The sequence below is a fragment of the Dromiciops gliroides genome, chromosome 1, assembly GCF_019393635.1.
Source record: "Dromiciops gliroides isolate mDroGli1 chromosome 1, mDroGli1.pri, whole genome shotgun sequence".
Lineage (NCBI taxonomy): Eukaryota > Metazoa > Chordata > Mammalia > Microbiotheria > Microbiotheriidae > Dromiciops > Dromiciops gliroides.
In genome coordinates, this window is record NC_057861.1 from 249,635,057 (window position 1) to 249,654,250 (window position 19,194).

Consider the following 19,194-nt stretch of genomic DNA (forward strand, 5'->3'; position numbering starts at 1 on the left):
GGAATTCAACCTCAGCAGCTTCCTTAGGGTCGTGGAAACTGGCCTTGAACCCATATGGGGTCAGGACCTACAGTGTAAGAAGCTGTGCTCTAGGCTATTTTGGTGTCAAAGTCAAATAGAAACAGTTATTCCTAAATTATACACAAAGATTCCTTTGGGCTTCAGATTGACTTAGAAAACCACATATTAACACTGTCTATGTTCTATTGTATTTTTATTTATTTTGTCAACTATTTCCCAGTTACATTTTAATCTGGCTCTGGCCAGATTCTCCTTTGCTAGTGTTCCCCTTATGGTATGTTTGATGTTTCTGTTCTAGGCAGCTCTAAAATGAAGACCTGGTTTGAGCTTGTCTTGGTAGAGGTCATTCTCAGGCCCCCAACATCAGTGAAATTTCAAGTCCAGTCCTATCCCTTTTTATTGGGTTGCTTGACTGAAACTCATTTGCAGGTGGGACATTATTTTTGCATATAATGTTTCTTATTTGAACCAAAGGCTACAGGCCAGCTTAGAACAACTGTTCTTTCCCTGGGAGCCTGGGCAGTTCCCAGAGTGATTGGTCTTTGGCAATTAGAGCTTAACACATTGGGTTTGCCAAGGAGATTGCCACCCTGTCCATACTTGTTGCCAAGCTTCTTGCCTTGGGTATTAGGACCAGAGCTGGCATTATAACTTGGCAACCAGTCATAGTGGGCAGCTAGGTGGAGCAGTGGATAGAGTGCTGGGCTTGAAATCAGGATGAGTCATCTTTCTTAGTTCAAATTTTGCTTTAGACACTTACTAGCTATGGGACCCTGGGCAAGTCCCTTAATCCTGTTTGCCTCAGTTCCTCATCTGTAAAATGAGCTGTAGAAAGAAATGGCAAATCATTCGGTCATGAAGAGTCTGACACAACTAAATAACATCCATCAATAGGATAAATTACTAGGTATCTTATCAAAGATGGTATGGAAGTTGAAGGGATTCATAATGGCCCAGAGATAGACATTTGTTTTTTTTGGTTTTTTTTTTAGTGAGGCAATTGGGGTAAAGTGACTTGCCCAGGGTCTCACAGCTAGTAAGTGATAAGTGTCTGAGGTCAGATTTGAACTCAGGTACTGCTGACTCCAGGGCCAGGGCTCTATCCACTGTGCCACCTAGCTGCCCCTCAAAGATAGACATTTAAGCAGCCCCAAAATGCCTCCTGTAGCATAGATACATGTAATGAGAGCTGCAAGCTTCTTTTTGAATGAAGCAGATACAGCTTCTGGAGGACTGAAATTGTTGTACTAGTAAAAAACTTGATTTCCTATCTTCTCTAAGTGGAATGAACCTAGAGAAAGCCTTTTAGCCATGACATTGTAAAATAAAGATTATGTTTTAGATTTTGACAGTAGGCTCTTTCATTAGCCTCCTCCTAGCCATCATCTTAGGTCTTTCAGAAACGTTTTTATTTTTGAATTTGATTTTTAAAATGGATTTTTGAACTACCCACTGCCCTCCAGAGTATTTCATAGTATATAAGGTAAAAATGTCAAAGTATATATTTGTTGTTATTATTTTAAAAATTTACTTTATTCTGAACTTAAGAAGTGAAACAAGCATTTTCATAATATAGAAAAAAGGAAAACAAAGATGATTGCACCTGAAACTGCCAATCTATTATGTACAACTTGCTATTCCTTGAAAATCTATATTGAAATTTTTATGAAACTTTCTTTTTCTTTTTTTCTCCCCCACCCTCCCAGATGGTTGCAATCACATACACACATATGCATACACACATATGTATATGCAAAATCATTCTATTCATAATTCCATTAATGCAAATAGAGTCTTCCTCATGGGTCCTTTGTAGTTAATTTTGGTATTTATAATAGTCAAAATGACTTAGTTGCTCAAGCCAATTTTGGCAATATTGCTATTCCTGTATACAACATTCTCTTGGTTCTGCTCATTTCACTCTTCATTATTTCATGCGTGTCTATTCATGTTTTTTCTGAGATTGTGGAGCTCAGTATTTCTTGAGTCATTCATGGCATTCTAGGGATGTCTTCTTTGAATCCTCCCTGATGCCTGTTACCAGTTTTCCAGGTCAAGAGTATAAAAAAATTACTTCAGATCAGAGAGAAGAGCTAGGAAAATTAAGAGGGAATTTGTTGGGGCAGCTAGGTGGCACAGTGGATAGAGTACTGGCCCTGGATTCAGGAGGACCTGAGTTCAAATCTGGCCTTAGACACTTGACACTGACTAGCTGTGTGATACTGGGCAAGTCACTTAACCCCAATTGACTCACCCCCCCCCCAAAGAAGTAATTTGTTGTGGTTGAGTTAAAGTAGGGATTCTTATCCTGGGGAATCTATTAAATTTTTTTAAAAAATTTTATAAGGATAATTGTGTTTTAAGACAATCAATTTCCTCTGCAATCCCATGCATTATATTTCAAGCACTGGAAAACATTATCTTGAGATCCACAGGCTTTAGGAGACTACCAGAGGGAGTAGAACCATTGAGTTAGAGGGTGAGTGATAATAGGCAAAGAGAAAAAAAGATGAAGTTAAGAATAAAGACAAAGAGTGATTAAGTATTTAGAAAACTCACTGGTTGCCCTGAATTAATGCCTTTGCACCAGCAACTTGGAAATGGGAACATTCAGAAATGAAATCTGCTATTTTTTGCCACCCCATGTTTTCTTGCTCTAGAAACTCATTGGGAACTATTGAATTTTATAATGCAGTAAATAATTAATGATCGGAAAAGCTGAATGGTATTATGCGCACAGTAGGTGCTTATTGAAAACATTGAACTGGGAGTTCTCAGTTCAACTTAATAAAATTACAGGGAGGCTCACTTTGTTTGGTATTTTGATTGATGTACCTGTGGAGACATGTATTTGTGATGAACTGGTTGGCAGGAGATGTTGTAAGGCAGAATTTTTAAAATGGGAAGGAGTGCTAGCTGCAGACTCAGCTCTTTTTCGTTTTTTGGAAATATCTGGAGGGTCTAAGTGTCCTTGGTATGTGGCACAGTGGAGAGAGTATGGGATTTGAAGTCAGGAAGATCTGAGTTAAAATCCTGCCTCAGATACCTATTAGCTTTGTGATGACTTGCAAGTCACTTATCCTCTGTTTGCCTCGGTTCTCGCAATTGTAAAATGGTGATAATAGCATCCCCTAACTCTCAGGGTTGTTATGAAGATCTAGTGAGTTAACATATGTAGTTTCCTAATCTTAAAGTAATATATAAATGCTAGGTAATAATATATATTTTTTTCTCTCCAAGGGCAATGCTGACTTATCCCCATGCTAGTTCCGCAGCCCCCTAGATGGCAGCCTTTTGGCCCCAAAGATGGTAGCAATAACATGCAATGGGGGACCACTTGCAGGATCCAACTATGGATGTGGGCAGTGGTAGAGACAAATATCAGCTGCACATTTATGCTCCTTTGGATTTGTTCTAACTATGCAGGTTACAGGGCTGGTGCTGTCCTGGAGTTGCTTCTTCTTTCTCTCAACACTTAGACTCCAAGCTGCTTTTTCCTCTAAGGTTCTGGCCCTGTCAAATCACTATTTCTCCTCTAAACAGAAGATGGGTCCTGAATCTCTCTAGTAAGTGGATACTACTAAGGGATCCCCTCCTTTCTCCCTCTTTTTTATACAAGGGTGGAGTTTAGGTACTCCAACTTCTTGGCCACTTGTTTTTTATTTTTTTTTTTTATCCCAGGACGTGTGGTTGAGCACATAGGCAACTATACTATGCCTCTGTTACTATTGCTGCATCCAGAGCCTTGTCATCCCATGTATGGGAACACTCCTTACACCATTGTTCTCACCTGTTGCTATCTCTTGGAATAAATGGAGAGGGAATGGTAAGCAGGTCCCTGGGCCTCCTGGGGGCCAAGTTTGCTTTTGGGTTTGGCTCCACTTCCCCTGGGCATCTTCCCCAAAAGGAAAAAAAGCTAACAGTACCTTACCCCTAATTTTACAGGTCCAGGGGAAAAAGATGGCTCTGGCCCACCAAAGCTTAAACCAATCATCTCATCCTCAGTTGAACCACTCAGCTTTCATAGGGATATTAGATCAAAGTCAAACAAACATCTCCTTATTAAGCCTGTCATATTTATCATGGAATTTTCTGATCATCGCCCTACATAAACACCTACTGTGTGCATAGTACTATGAAGCTTTGACATTTTTAACTATGCTCATCAGTTACTCACTGAGTGATAAAACTTGATAATGCACAACATGTCTTTAGTCCTTGAGAGTGTGAGGTAGCAAATGGTAGCAGGTTTCATTTCTGAAAATTCCCAGAGAGTAATGGGTAGCACAAGACTAGCCCAGAGACAATAGGTGAATTTTCTAGTCATCTGGCCATTCCTTACATTTATTCTCTAGCTCATTCCAGCTTCCACTCTCTCTTCCACAAAGTTCTCCATCTATCAAGAGACAAGTCCCCTTTCAGAATTTGGACTCAGTGGACTTGGGGTTGATCCCCATCTCTACTACTTATTATTTGTGTGACTTTGGGCAAGCCACTTAACCTCTTTAGGCCTAACATTCAAGATTTGTAAAATGAGATATTGGAATTGCTTTTAAGCTTTCTTCCACTCTAAATTTATGTCATAATGTCTCTTTTCCTTTTTCCTTTTCCTCTGGATATCCTTGAAAAGGAAAAAGGAAAAAGAAAGACCAATTCTTCAACTGACACTTTTTTAATAAATGCAATGCAAAAGAGTGATTGTACTTCACAACACCCCAAGTCAACCAATTCATCCCCAGTGGACCTGGATAGCTTCCCCAATGGGAAGCTTCAATCAAGACCCAAGTGGATTCATCTTCCCTGTGACTTCATCCAGTTGATCATCACTCATTCAGTTAACAAGCATTTATTTAACACTATAATGATCAACAATTTATAATGAGTAGTTGCTGACCTTCTTACCATATGTGGTTTCCTGTCATTCACTAGGAAATACAGATTAGATATTTAATCTCCCCTGCTGGCTCCTCCCAGGTTTTTGCTTCTTGAAAATAAATGGGATAAACTGCCTATCTTTAGAAGGTGCTCAGTTTGATGGTCTTTACCCTCTTGATTTGTAGAATTACTCTAAGAGACTAGTCTACAGGATGCCTCACACTGATCAAAGGCTCTAATTTATGATATTTGCCTGTATATAAATAAAACCCATTTGAAATTTCATACTTTGTGACTTTTAGCTCTGCATGCAGCATGGATTCGTGGTGTTTACCTTGGGTTCTGCTCTGTGAGGCTCTCCGTGTGATCTCTGGCTTGGTAAGGAATGAAAAGGCATATGCTACAAGATATATGGAAAATAAAGGAAAAGAAATAAGCAGATTGTAATATTACCTCCAAGGGTGGGGTAGTGGTACCATTAAAACTTGTTTAGCCACTGGTTTTCTTTTATGTGAATCAGGCAGGGTAAGTGAAATGAATTCTTTTTGGGGGCAAGAAGAGAAAATTTACTTTTTTGGGATAGATTGAATGATTACAGGGGACTAGTGGACTGGGAAGCAGGAAGGGGAACCGAGGGAGAGGAATAGGAGACTAAGAAGAGACTTTGATGTAAGTTGTTTTTTCTTTTGTTTTTGTTTTTGTTTCACTGTTTCTAAACTAGGTTTTGATAATGTGGGAAAATGGTAATTTGTTTTAGTTGAATTTTTGGTATTGGCTGATGACAGATTTATTTTTACAAGTTAATTGAAAAAAAAACCATCAGTGTGAATAATTTGACTGTGGACTGTGAAGGACTCAGCAGAGTAAGAATTCTTTTCTGATTCCTCCTTAGCTTTAGCCCAGCATTGTGCAAGTAGAGAGGTATCCTTCACTAGCCGAATATGCATAGACAAAACCAAATCACTAAATCATATTTCAAAGGCTTGGAGAGAAACCTGAGGTTCTAAGTTGAAAAGAGCAGCCAAATGCTGAGTAAATCATCTTCTCTTTTAAAGTATTTGTTATATTGAAAGTAAAGTATGTCTCAAATTCCACTACTAAAAATGTACTGCATATGTGTATTTGAGTGGTTTTGTATTTCTCCCTATAGGCATATTCTTAATGTGTGAGACAGCCTTTGGTGTCAAATAGGATGGTGTATTGTGTGCTATGGCAAACATTTTATAGCATTAACTTGAAATGACCAATTCATTTCTTTTGCTCAAAACAGCCATAATTGACAATGATTCTGTATCTCCCTCCTATCTTATTTATATGAACCAAAGAAATAGACTGAGGCATAAACAATTTCCTATTATAGGAAATATTTCACACTTATTTCCCTACCTCTATACTTCATGTCACCACCTATATTTCCTCACCTCATATCACTTCTTTGGGGCCAAGGTTGGTCATTATAATTTCACGGTACTCAGTTTCCAATTTTTTTTGTTGTTCTTTATAATTATATTGCTATGGTCATTATGTACATGGTTTCCTTGTTTCTGCTTACTTTACTTTATCTCAGTTCATAGAAATCTTACAATATATCTCTGGAGTTGTCATATTCATGGTTTCTTAGAGCTTAGCAATATTTCTTTATGTTCCTGTATTACAAATTGGCTAACTAAGTGATGAGTGTTGATATTGTTTTATGTTCTTTGGTACTACAAAAAGTATAGCTATAAATATATATATGTATATATGTATATATGTATATGTGTGTATATACATACATACACATACACATATACATATATACATATATACACACACACACACACATATATATATATATATATATATGGACCTTTTTTCCATTCATCTCCTTGGGTTATTTGCCTTGCAGTTGGATCTCTGGGTCAAAGGCTATGCACATTTTCATGTGTTTCTTCACATCATTCCAAATTACTTTCCTGAATGACTGGCTCAAGTTAGATCTTCACCAATGGTGCATTAATGTGTTCTGGAGGGCATTTTGTTTGTTTCTTTAAAGACAAATACTCATTCAAGTAAAAATTCAGTTTGGATTCTCAAATTTTATGAAGGTTAGGACCCTGAGGGCAAAGAATCAGCATCAATGAGGTAGTAAATAAATGCCCTTATTACTATATAAGACAGTGAGATCAAGAGAAGCACCTGATAAATCTTGCCCATGATAATGTGTTCTCTTCTCTTTTTTGTTCCTCAGCCAGCGCTAGAAAACTTTGGTGAGTCATCAACTGACTTCTATTCTTTTCAGTACTTCCAATGATATGAGATTTCATTTATGGGCAGGGAAACTGCATGGTACAGTTGTTAGAGTGTTGCATTTGGAACTGAGAAGACCTGAGTTTTTTCATGAAGACCTGAATCTTGTTTCAGATACTTCCCACCTATGTGACCCTGGGAAAGACCTTTCCCAAATTAGCATTCTTCTCTTTAAGATGAGGTTAATAACACCTACCTCACAGGGTTGTGGTGAGGTTCAAATGACATGTATTTGAGGGGGCAGCTAGGTGGTGTAGTGGATAAAGCACTGGCCCTGGATTCAGGAACACCTGAGTTCAAATCTAGCCTTAGGCACTTGACACTTACTAGCTGTGTGCCCCTGGGCAAGTCACTTAACCCTCATTGCCCCACAAAAAAAATGCATTTGAAACGCTTAAATGTGCTATGTGGGGCTGCTAGGTGGCACAGTAGAATTTGGAAGTTATTCAGTCAGTTAAGACATCTCTGACTCTTTGTGACCCTATTTAGGGTTTTCTTGGCAAACTGGAGTGATTTGCCATTGCCTTCTCCAGCTCATTTTACAGATGAGAAAACAGAGGCACATAGGGTCACACAGCTAGTAAGTTTATGAGATCACATTTGAACTCAGGTCCTCAGGTCCTCCTGACTCCAGGACCAGCATTCTCTTCACTGGGTCACTTAGCTGCCCAAATATTTAAGTACTGTACCCAAAAGCTGAATGACCCTAGTCTACATTCCAGGACTTTTGCAGTAATAATAATAAACTGGAACCACATGATTGTGATTGAATGGGGAAGGGGAACGGCACCAAAACATTAATGGAGTGGTGACAATAACAATTAAAACAACAGCAATAATATCAATAACAATAACAACACATTGCATTTAAGGTTTGCAAGGGACTTCTTTTATGTGATCTCACCGGAGCCTCACAGCAATCTTGTGAAGTCGGGGGAAGTGGGAGGGAATAAGCAATTTTATAATGCCTACTATGTGCTGGACAATGTGTTAAACATTTTATAAATATCTCATTTAATAATAATAATAAAATAGGGGCAGCTAGGTGGCACAGTGGATAATGTACTGGCCTTGGATTCAGGAGGACCTGAGTTCAAATCCAGCCTCAGACACTTGACACTAAACTAGTATAATTAACCATTAGGTAGATATTATTATCCCTATTTTACCAATGAGGAATCTAAGGCTCAGGGAGGTTGAGACATCTAGAATTACACAGTTTTTTTTTTTCATTTATCTCTGTGTTATGTGCTGTTGTTTTAATTGTGGCCACATATGGACAAGTTGAAGCTGATTATATCAGCCTGCAGACTTTGGTTCCAATTCAGTGTAGCCTGTGTGTATCAATGGATCTTCTTCCTAGTGTGGCTTCCATCTTGTACAGAGGAAGCTATTTTTAAATGAACTAAATTGATTTTTTCCTAAAGTCAGTCAGTTATTAAGGGAAATAGGAAAACAGAGTATACAATGTGACCCTAGTGCAATAGCTTACAGTTTCATGTTGAGGTAATCTCTGAAATATATGGCAACAATTAACCTTTGTTCTCCTCTTTTTATTTGTCTTTTTAATAATAGATGTAGATGGTGGCAAGAACAATGACATATTTGACATCAATCACGGTTAGTGGATTCCTCTTTTTTAAAAATGCCACAATCAGGTATAGGGTTTCACCCATTTGCTAATGTCAGATTTTGTCTTATCATTTAGCTTTGGGACTGAACCTGTTTGAGGGAGACATCAACCTTGGTGGGGTGAGTTGGCATGCCACAATGATATCAATGCTTCTATTGGCCTAAGCAAGCCAAAATACTGCCTCAGAAGCTCATCTATCAGTGCGTTAACCCTAACCATTGGAGGTGGTGCAGAATTAATGGGAATCACTTATCAGTGCATTTTCACAAAGCCTTGTAAATTGTTCTGGGAAAACAAACATGTTATATAACCTCAACTTGATCCTTATCACTGCTAGGCAATCCTACTATACCTTCCTTATGGATCTACTATCATACTCTCCACAGTGGTTCTTCTGAACATTTTAATTCCTCCTCAAACTTCCCATGGTTCCCTTCTCTGTAGTCTCTCAGCTAAGAACTTTGCCTCATATTTTACAGAAAAAACATTGAAGCCATTTGCCTTAAACTCCCTCATTTCCCCACTTCCTCATCTCCTATTACTTAGGGTCCTTGTGCAACTTTTTCTTACTTCATCACTGTTTCACTTAATGAAGTGCCCTTATTCCTTACCAAAGCTCACCCCTCTACTTGTTCAAGTGATCCCACTCTACCCTATCTTATTCAACAGATTGCGCTCTCTGTCATCCCCACTCTTTCATTTAATTTCTTTTTTTTTTTCTTTTTGCGGGGCAATGGGAGTTAAGTGACTTGCCCAGGGTCACACAACTAGTAAATGTCAAGTGTCTGAGGCCGGATTTGAACTCAGATACTCCTGAATCCAGGGCTGGTGCTTTATCCACTGTGCCACCTAGCTGCCTCTCTTTCATTTATTTTCAATCTCTCCCTCTCCACTGTTTCATTTACAACTGCCTAAAAACATGACCAGGTTTCCTTTCTCCTACAAAAATCCACACTTGATCCTTCCATGCTATATTTCTTCTGTCTTTTGCAGCTAAATTCCTCAAAAAGGCTGTCTCCAAAGGTGCCTTCTTTTCCTCTCCTTTCAGTCTTCTTCTCCTCCTCTTTTTCCCAATTACATGTAAAGGTAGTTTTCAACATTCATTTTTTATAAGATTTTTGAGCTCCAAATTTGTCTCCTTCCCTTCCTTTCCTCTCCTCCTTACCATACCTAAGGTAAGCAATCTGATAAAGGCTATACATATGTTAAACATATTAAAGGCTATACATATATATGTTAAACATATAAAGGCTATACATATGTTAAACATATTTCCACATTACTGTCTCCAAATAATTGCCTAACCTTGGGATAAGCATATCCTGTATTTATTTTCCTTTTCAGACAGCCAGAAGTTCCCTTATTGGTGATAAAAATAAATGGCCTCACGTCATCCCTTATGTCCTCTCAGATAATCTGGGTAGGTATATCATTTGGGCTGGAGTTCTTGTCCCATCACCCTTTATACCATACTCTTGCCTTGTTTGAACTCCAGGCTGTAGGTGACAGGAGCTGTTCAGTTCAGACCTCCTTCAAAGTGATGAATTTAGCAGTCCCAGAAGACCACAAACTAGGCTATAAAGGGGCTGTGACCTAATTCTATGGAGAGTATGACTGCATGGACAAAATAACAGAACCTGGTTTATATCTTCCATAGGATTGCAAACCTCATGAGGGCAGAGACAATGGTTTATCCAAATCTTCTATCTCTTTGAGCCTCAGAAAGTGTTTTTCATACAATATGTGCTTAATAAATGATTGTTGCTAAGTAGCTAATAATAAGTAGCCCCACACTGAGTTAAGATACTAGCTTTTAAAGGAATAGAATGTTTTATTTAAAAAATATTTGAGTTTGAATGTGCGTATTTATATACTACATTAATGGTGGAAATTCGAGAAATTAACAGGTGCAAAGCCAAGGAATCAATTGTTTATTTTGCTGAGGAATCTGATGAAGGTTAATCAATCTAGTGATGATACTTTTCTACTGTTATTGATAGAAATATCAGTTTAACTTTGGAAGGCAATAATATTCAGTTATTCCCTTTCTCAACATGGTTTTAGTCATTCAGATCAGTGGCCTTGATTCTTCTTAATTGTAATCATAATAGTAATATGATAGCTAGAATTGATAGAGTGCTATATGGTTTTTCAAGCACTTTACAAATAGTCTTTCATTTTATTTCCATAACCAACCTGGTAGATAGGTTCTATTATTCACTCATTTTTATAGATGAGGAAACTGAGGCAAACTGAGTTTAATAGGATTCTAGAAAATAAATAGAATACTCAGAGCAATACTCATAGTATCTTTGAGCCTATATAATTCTAATGAATTAAATTATATTTCTGAGATAATTTTTTAAAAATGATTTTTTATTACTCAAGGCATTCTATCAGAGTAATTAAAATTTTAAAAAATTTAGTTATGCCTTTTCTTTTTATATCATTGTTATTTGTGAAATTTCCTCCCTTATGACCCACAGTGAGCTCCTACCCCTTTGAGAAAACCTGATAAATAAAACCAATCAATGCACAGACCTTGTCTAATAGTATATACAACATTCTATATCTGCTATACTTCATTGCATTTTGCCATCTATTCTTTAGGGCTAAAATGAATGGGTTGTTACCACAATTCAACATTGTTTAGGTGCTTTTAATTGAGAAAAGAATGTATCTGTAGCATCTATTTTGTACAAGGATGGAATTGGGAAGAAGAATTTACTACTAGTAAATAAGCATTGTATAATCAATAAGTAGTCAATAAACATTTATTAAGCACCCACTATGAGCCAGGCACTGTGCCAAGCTCTAGGGATACAAAAAAAGGTAAATTATAGTCCCTGTTCTCTAGGACCTTAGCATCTAGTGGGGAGATAACATACAAACAGCTATGAACAATTGAGCTCTGTATAGGATAAATTTGAAATCATCAGTAGAGAGAGGGCCTAAGAATTAAGAATGACAGGTGCTATGCTAAGCTCAAAGGATACAGAGAAAGACAAAAAACATGATGCCTGCCTCTAAGGAGGTCACATTATAATGGGAGGGGGGAACAATATGCAAAATACATTTACATACAAGAAATATACAGTATAAATAGAAGATAATCTGAGAGGGAAGGCAAGCAGCTGTGGCTGGGCTAAGGAGGAGGGGATTTGGGAAGGGTCTCTTGCAAAGGTGGGATTTGAAAACTGAGTCTTCAAGGAAGCCAGAGATCCAGGAGCTGGAGATGAACCCTTTTTGGGGGGAGGGCAGAACAAGAGAGAGACAGAGAAAGGGGAATGAACGTCAATGATGAGGAACAGCAAGATGGCCAACGTTGCTGGACCTTAGAGAATATATTGTGGAATAAAGTATAAAAAGACTGGGAAGGTAGGAGAGAAGAGGTTGTGAAGGGAGTCAATGGAGTTTAATGAATAGGGAGGTGACCTGGTCAGATTTGGGATTTAGAAAAATCACTTGGACAACTACATGGAGAATACATTGGAGACAGGAGAGATGAGGCAGGGAAATAAACCAGTGGACTATTGAAATAATAACTCACATCTGTATAGCTTTTTATACTTTATATACTTTTTTATATACTTGTTATACATTTACACGTGTTGTTTCATGTGATCCTCACAACAACCATTTAAGGTAAGTAGTGGAAATGTTATTATTCTCATTTTGTAGATGAGGAACCTTCTGCCCAGAGAGGTTAAGTAATTTACCCAGAGTCACACAGCTTGATTCAATTTGAATCAACTTCCTGTTACACCACTGCCTAAATGTACTGGACTTCAAGGTGTTTAAAATCTACTTGGAGATCTCAATCTTCTAGCTCAAAGCAGGGCAATTACAGCGAAGGAGTGACAGCATAGGAAAGAGCAGAGAGTGGAAAGAACTGTTAGAAGGCTATTTGTCATGGTATAAGTGCATATAAATCAGTCTTCACAGGAGAGCCAGTAGTTCTGGCTTCTGTTTCCTCAGCTGTAAAATACAATAGTAATAATAGGCCGTATCTCACGGAGTTGTTGTGAGGATCAAATGAAATATTACTTGTAAAGCACTTAGCTTAGTGCCTGGCACATATCAGGCACCTTGTTTTTATTTTCCCTTTCTAGGGAGGTAATAGTGGCCAAAGAGTAGAAGAAAGATTTGAGAAATATTTTGGAAGTGAAATTGACAGAATAGAATTGATAAGAATAAGGACTGGATGTATGATTTCATTAGGCTAGATAACTTCCAGAACATGAAGCTCCCTCTATCAATGCACGTTGGCACTTTCTTTGCAATTTATAGCCTTGGAGAGTTGATTGGGCCACTGAGGGGCTGTGTGATTTCCTGAGGCTCTCTCAGCTGGGACATATCAGAGGGAAGAGTTGAACTCAGGTGTTCTTGCTTCTGAGGCCAGCTCTCTAGACACTATTGATCATTGGTGTTTGGAGTGATTAGAGTTGAGAGGTAGAGGAGCACAAAGAGTCAAGGATGACCTCCAGGTTACAAAATGGGTAACAATGGTGAATGTTATATACCCAGGCAGAAAGACCAATGTAAGAAGGAGGAACAAGTTCAGAGGGAAGGTGACAAATCCATTTCTGGACAGGTTGAGTCTGAGGTATCAGCTAACATTCAAGCAGAGAGGTTCTGGAAATGGAGATAAGAATCTTTAGCTAAGAGGAGGGGTTTGGGCTAAAATAGATGTTAAGGACAGTTAGGTGACTTAGTGGATAAAGAGGTAGGCCTGCAGTAAGGAAGACCTGAGGCCAAATCTGGCTTCAGACACGAGTTGTGTTATCTTGAGCAAGTCATTTAACCTCTGTCTCAGTTTTCTCAGTTGCAAATTAGGAATCAAATGAAATAATAGTAAAAATGCTTAGCATGGTGTCTGGTACGTGGAAAGCACAATATGAATGCTAGTTCTCATGATGATGAGGATGTTTAAGGTTCATCTGCACAGTGGCAGAAGTGGAAGCCAAGAAACTGAATGAGTCTGTCAAAGGACAGAAAGAGAAGAGGACCAAGGACAGACCTTTGAGGAATATCCATGTTCAAGAATTAGGATGAGGGGAGAGAACAAGTGAAGAAGACAGAGAAGGAGAGGATTAGAGAGGTAGGAGAAGAACTGGGAGGACATGGTATCTCTGAAGCCAAGGGAGAGAAAGGGGGAAGAAGGGGGAGTCCTCTCTAGTGTCAAAAGCTTCAGAGAGTCCAAGAAAGATGAGACTTGAAAAAGAACTTTTGGACTTGGCCATTGGTGGCCTTTGAGAGATAGGTTTTAGCACAAAGGGAAAGAGCTGGGATCCTATTGATGGTCAATAGGCAATTTTTTGGTCTCTTTTTTCTTCAGAAATCAATGCTAAAGGAATTATCATGAGAGCGCTTGAGCGGTATCGTTTAAAAACCTGCATTGACTTTAAACGGTGGAAAGGGGAAGACAACTATATTTTTTTTCACAGAGGAGAAGGGTAAGAGAAAGATCTGACATTCTAAGAATTTCCTGAAAAGAGGGCCCCTCGAATGTTGTAAATTGAAGCTATTGCCTCACCAAAACAAAACAAACAGAATTCTATGTCCTGTCTCCTTGTCTTTGCATAGACTTTCCTCAATTCATGAAATGTATTCTCTCTTCACATCTACTTCATAGAATCCCTAACTTCCTTCAAAGGTTAGCTCAATTACCATTTTCTTTTTGAAGCATTTTCTGATTCCTTCAGTTGCTAGTGCTGCCCTCCTCCCATTAAATTTTTTTGGGTGAGGGGCAATGAGGGTTAAGTGACTTGCCCAGGGTCACACAGCTAGTATGTGTCAAGTGTCTGAGGCTGGATTTGAACTCAGGTCCTCCTGAATCCAGGACTAGTGCTTTATCCACTGTGCTACCTAGCTGCCCCCCATTAATTTTTATATATTACTTATTTGTACATGATCTTTCTTAGAATATAATCTTTCTGACAAGGTCTGCTTCATTTGTTGCTCTGTATCCCTTCTGTTAGGCAGGAACTATGTGCATGACCTATAGTAGAAAATGAATTACAGAATTATAGAATTTAAGAGTTAGAAGGGATGGCCATCTAGTCCAACCCATAGGCAAAAGGAATCCCCATTATCACACTCTTGCCAGGTAGTCTAAGTCTCTTCTTGAAGACTTTTAATGAGGGAAAAACCACCATTTCAGGAGACTAGGCAACTCACTGAATTTTTGGACACCTCTAACTCTTAGAAAGTTTTTCTTGACATCAAACTTAAATTTGCTTCTTTGCATCTTCCCCACATTACTTTTCTTGGTGTAGTCTATTTTTATGAAGTCTTTTATATGTGAATAGTTTACTAATTTCTCTTTTAAGGTATTTAGTATTCTTCTAATTGGTTCCTCCAGAGATTTCATTTCATTTTCCATCTCTTGCTTCATTTTTTCCTAGGTATTCATGTAGTCACTGTGGAAAATTAATTTTTCCTTCGAACCTCTGCTTACAGTTATGGAATCTGTAGAGCAGATTTGGTGGTATCTATGAATCTATAATACTTTAAAAAAAGTAATCCATGTCTTCTTCTATTTTCTCATTTCTCTAGCCTTATTTCCTGAATTGGAGCTTGTGCCAGGGCCATGCTCTACCCATAGCACTGTTTTTGGTTGGGATGGTCCACCCTGTTTGATTTCAATCTGTTTTACTTTGGCTCCTGTCCTGACTTCCACCTCCAGGCAGTGTGTCTTTACTAATATACACATGACAGAGAGTAGGTTTAGGTTCTACTTTATCTTTTAGGTTTAGAACCCTGGACCTTCATGGCTTTTTTTTTTTTTTTTTTTTTTTGCCATCTTCAGACAAGAGTTCTAGGAACTTTGGAACCTGGGCACTTGGCTTGACCCAGTTATCACTGCCATTTACTTCCGAAGTTTATACTATAGAATTCCAACTTCACTTGGACTTTCTCATGGGAGCTCTCTGCTCTTTCTCCCTCCATGCAGAGAGCCTTACTGGTTACAGTTATTGTGGCCCATCTCTGGTCATATTGCTAATGAATCTATGAATTCTTATTTGAGGGCTAATTGTTACTGCTTAACCATGCCAAATAATCATGCCTTTCAGCATCATCTTCAGAAGTGCTATAGCCTTTGGATTTAATGTTAGTCAATACATAGTGCCATAGTGTCAATTATCTTATCACTTCATGCTTTGCTTTTAAGTTCCATTCTTCAATAGGTACTAGACATGTTTACAAATAGACATTATCCATAGGGGCCAACTATGGCAGAATCACAACAGTTGAATATAAATTCCATGCCCTGGTATTCTGACATGAACAATTCCATTCAAAATGTCTTTGCTTCACTAATTGAATTTCCTCCTCTTTCTTCTTCAGCTCTCAATTATTCTGCTGTTAATAGTTTGTGGATTCTTGAGGCTCTTCATTGCTTCTGTTGCTCTGTTTTGCCCCACCTTTCTTTTACCACTTCACTGTTTGTTAGTCCCTTCAGTAGTGCAGGAGCAGGAGCTGGGGTGGGGGTGGTGTGAAGCTGGAATCAACTAGTTCTGTTGTTAGTCTTTCTGTCTGGCATAGGTTGGGGTAGGGAGAAATTTTAAAGTAATGTTTGAAATGAAGCTTAGAGATCTGGGTAGAAAACCTGAGCTACTATATCACTCATCTTACCACTTTATGTCTTGTTTTTTTAGGTGTTCATCACTAGTGGGAAATAGACACATTGGAAAACAAGACATTTCCATAGGAACTGGATGTGACAGGATAGGGGCAGTTCAACATGAGATCCTCCATGCCCTGGGTTTTGTGCATGAGCATTCCCGTACAGATCGAGATGACTATATTATAATAATGGAAAACAATCTTTTTCCAGGTATTATTTCCTTGTTTATTTTCCTTTTTGTACAAGAGAGTCTAGGACAAGAGGCAGGAGAGGGGGTGTGTGTGTGTGTGTGTGTGTGTGTGTCTATTTTCAGTCAGTAGGTAAACAAACTTTATTAAACACTTATTTTGTACGAAACACTAGCAATACAAAGAAAATTTAAAAAATATGGCATGTATCCTCACAGAGTTCACATTCTAATAGGAGAGTTGACACACAAAAGCAACTATTTACATAAAAGGTATATTCTATGTAAATGGAAGTTATTCTCAGAGAGAAGGCACTAGCAAGTAGGAAAGGCCAATTATGGAAGGTAAGATTTGAGCTGAGTCTTGAAGACAGCCAGGGAAGGCAGGAGGCTGAGATAAGGAGCATGAGCATTCCAGATGTGGTGGATAAGCAGTGAAAAAGTGTGGAGTTAGGAGACGGACAGTCATGTTGTCACTGGATCATCAAGGAAATGGAGAGGAATAAAGAATAAGAAGATCATAACGAGAGGAAGGGGACAGGTTGTCAAGAACTTTAAAAGCTAAACAAAGAATTTTATATTTGATCCCAAGGTAATAAAAAGCTAAATAAATTGATATGAGAACCATCTGTTTTGAGATGATTACTGACCCATATGAAGTGATGAGATTACTCAGCTAGATAGTGAAGAGGGAAAAAAGAAAGGGCCAAGGTTAAACCCCTGGGAGATACTCCTCATTGGTGGTCACTATTTGCATGATATTCTGGCAAAGGAGACTAAGAAGGAGCAGTCAGTCAGCCTGGAGGATATCCAAGAGATGGAGTATTTTTTTTTTGGCAGGGCAATGAGGGTTAAATGACTTGCCTGAGGTCGCACAGCTAGTAAGTGCCAAGTGTCTGAAGCCAGATTTGAACTCCTGAGTCCAGGGCTGGTGCTTTATCCACTACGCCACCTAGCTGCCCCTGTTCTTATCTTTCCTATCCAGTTTGCCAAGTGTTCCAATGTGTGACAGGAACAAGGGCAAAGACTCTAAATAATATGCTCAGTCAGGATATATTTTAAGCTGGAAGCTGGTGACTTAGGATTCTCCTTGCTTTGTTTGTGTGGAAGCTTTCCTCTATGTGATGTGACTGTTAACAGGAGTTATGAGTACCATGGTGTCCCTCTACATGTCCTCATAAGTTAAAATCTGAGTCAGAAAATAATTTTAAAACTTCACATTATATTTTAACTTGAAATTAACAAAATACTTTTTAGAGCATTTAAACTCTTGAACAATCTTATTCATTTCCAAATGTGGATAGTTTTAAATATATTTGCATGCTACTAAAGTTTTACTTCAGTGTTTCTTTGTGGTCACTCTGAGTTCTTAATTAAGGTATGCCAGTAGACTGCAAATTCTGGGAGACTCATTTGCTTTCAAGCTAGAAACTTCTCTTCTTCCCCTTTTAATGTTGTGATTTTTTCTTTTGTTGTTTTCTTTTATTTTTAACATTTTAAAATTTTCAAATCCAAATTCTCTTTCCACATTACCCATTAAGAAAGCAAACAGTATGATATGAATTATATATGTGAAATCATGCAAAACATATTTCCTTATTAGGCAAACTGTAAAAAATGAAATAAAATAAGATGAAAAAATATCTGTTTCAATGTGCACTCAGAGTTCATCAGTTCCCTTCCTGGAGGTGGGATAACATTTTTTATCATAAGACCTTTGGAGTTGTGGATTATTGTATTTAACAGAGTAGTCAAGTCTTTAACAGTTAATTATTATTACAATATTGCTGTTACTGTATAAAATAATCTCCTGGTTCTTCTCACTTCATTTTGTATCATTTCATTTAAGTCTTCACTGGTTTTTCTGAAACCATCTCCCTCAGTACTTCTTACAGTACAATATTATTCTACATATACCATAACTTGTTCAGCCATTCCCCAACTGATAGGCGTCCCCTCAATGTCCAATCCTTTGCCCCCACAAAAAGAGCTGCTATAAATGTTTTTGTACATAAAGGCTGTTTTCTCTTTGGGATACATTCCTAGTGGTGGTATTGTTGGGTCAAAGGGAATATACACAGTGTTACAACTCTTTGGGCATAGTTCTAAATTGTTCTCTAGAATAGTTGGACCACTTTATAGTTCTACCAAAAATGCATTAGTATGCCTATTTTTCCACATTCCCTTTGTCATCTGTCATTTTCCTTTTTTATCATGCTAGTCAATCTGATAGGTGTTAAGTGATGCTTCAGTTTTTTGATTTGCATTTCTCTGATTATTAGTAATTTAGAACTTTTTTCATATGACTATTGATAGTTTTGATTTCTTCTTCTGAAGGATGGCTTTTATTCTTTACAAATTTATCTCAATTCCCTACAAATTTAAGAAATAAGACCTTTATCTGAGAATCTTACTGTAATTTTTTTTTACAAATTTCTTAATTTCCTCCTAATTTTGACTGCATTGTTTTTGTTTGTACTAAAATTTGTTATCTTAATACAATCAAATTATTCATTGTATTTCCCATGATCCTCTCTATTTCTTGTTTGGTCATAAACT

At 37.9% G+C, this 19,194-nt stretch overlaps 1 protein-coding gene across 1 annotated transcript in view; it reads left to right on the forward strand.

The window, feature by feature from the left end:
* The first annotated feature begins 5,211 nt into the window (after window positions 1-5,211).
* Window positions 5,212-19,194, forward strand: part of LOC122747982 (meprin A subunit beta-like) — a 47,401-nt gene continuing 33,418 nt past the window's right edge. Inside the window, exons 1-7 of the mRNA XM_043993736.1 lie at window positions 5,212-5,274; window positions 7,127-7,145; window positions 8,761-8,805; window positions 8,894-8,937; window positions 10,163-10,238; window positions 14,157-14,274; window positions 16,480-16,658. Coding sequence (XP_043849671.1) covers window positions 5,212-5,274; window positions 7,127-7,145; window positions 8,761-8,805; window positions 8,894-8,937; window positions 10,163-10,238; window positions 14,157-14,274; window positions 16,480-16,658 — 544 coding nt within the window. The remainder of the gene's footprint in view (window positions 5,275-7,126; window positions 7,146-8,760; window positions 8,806-8,893; window positions 8,938-10,162; window positions 10,239-14,156; window positions 14,275-16,479; window positions 16,659-19,194) is intronic.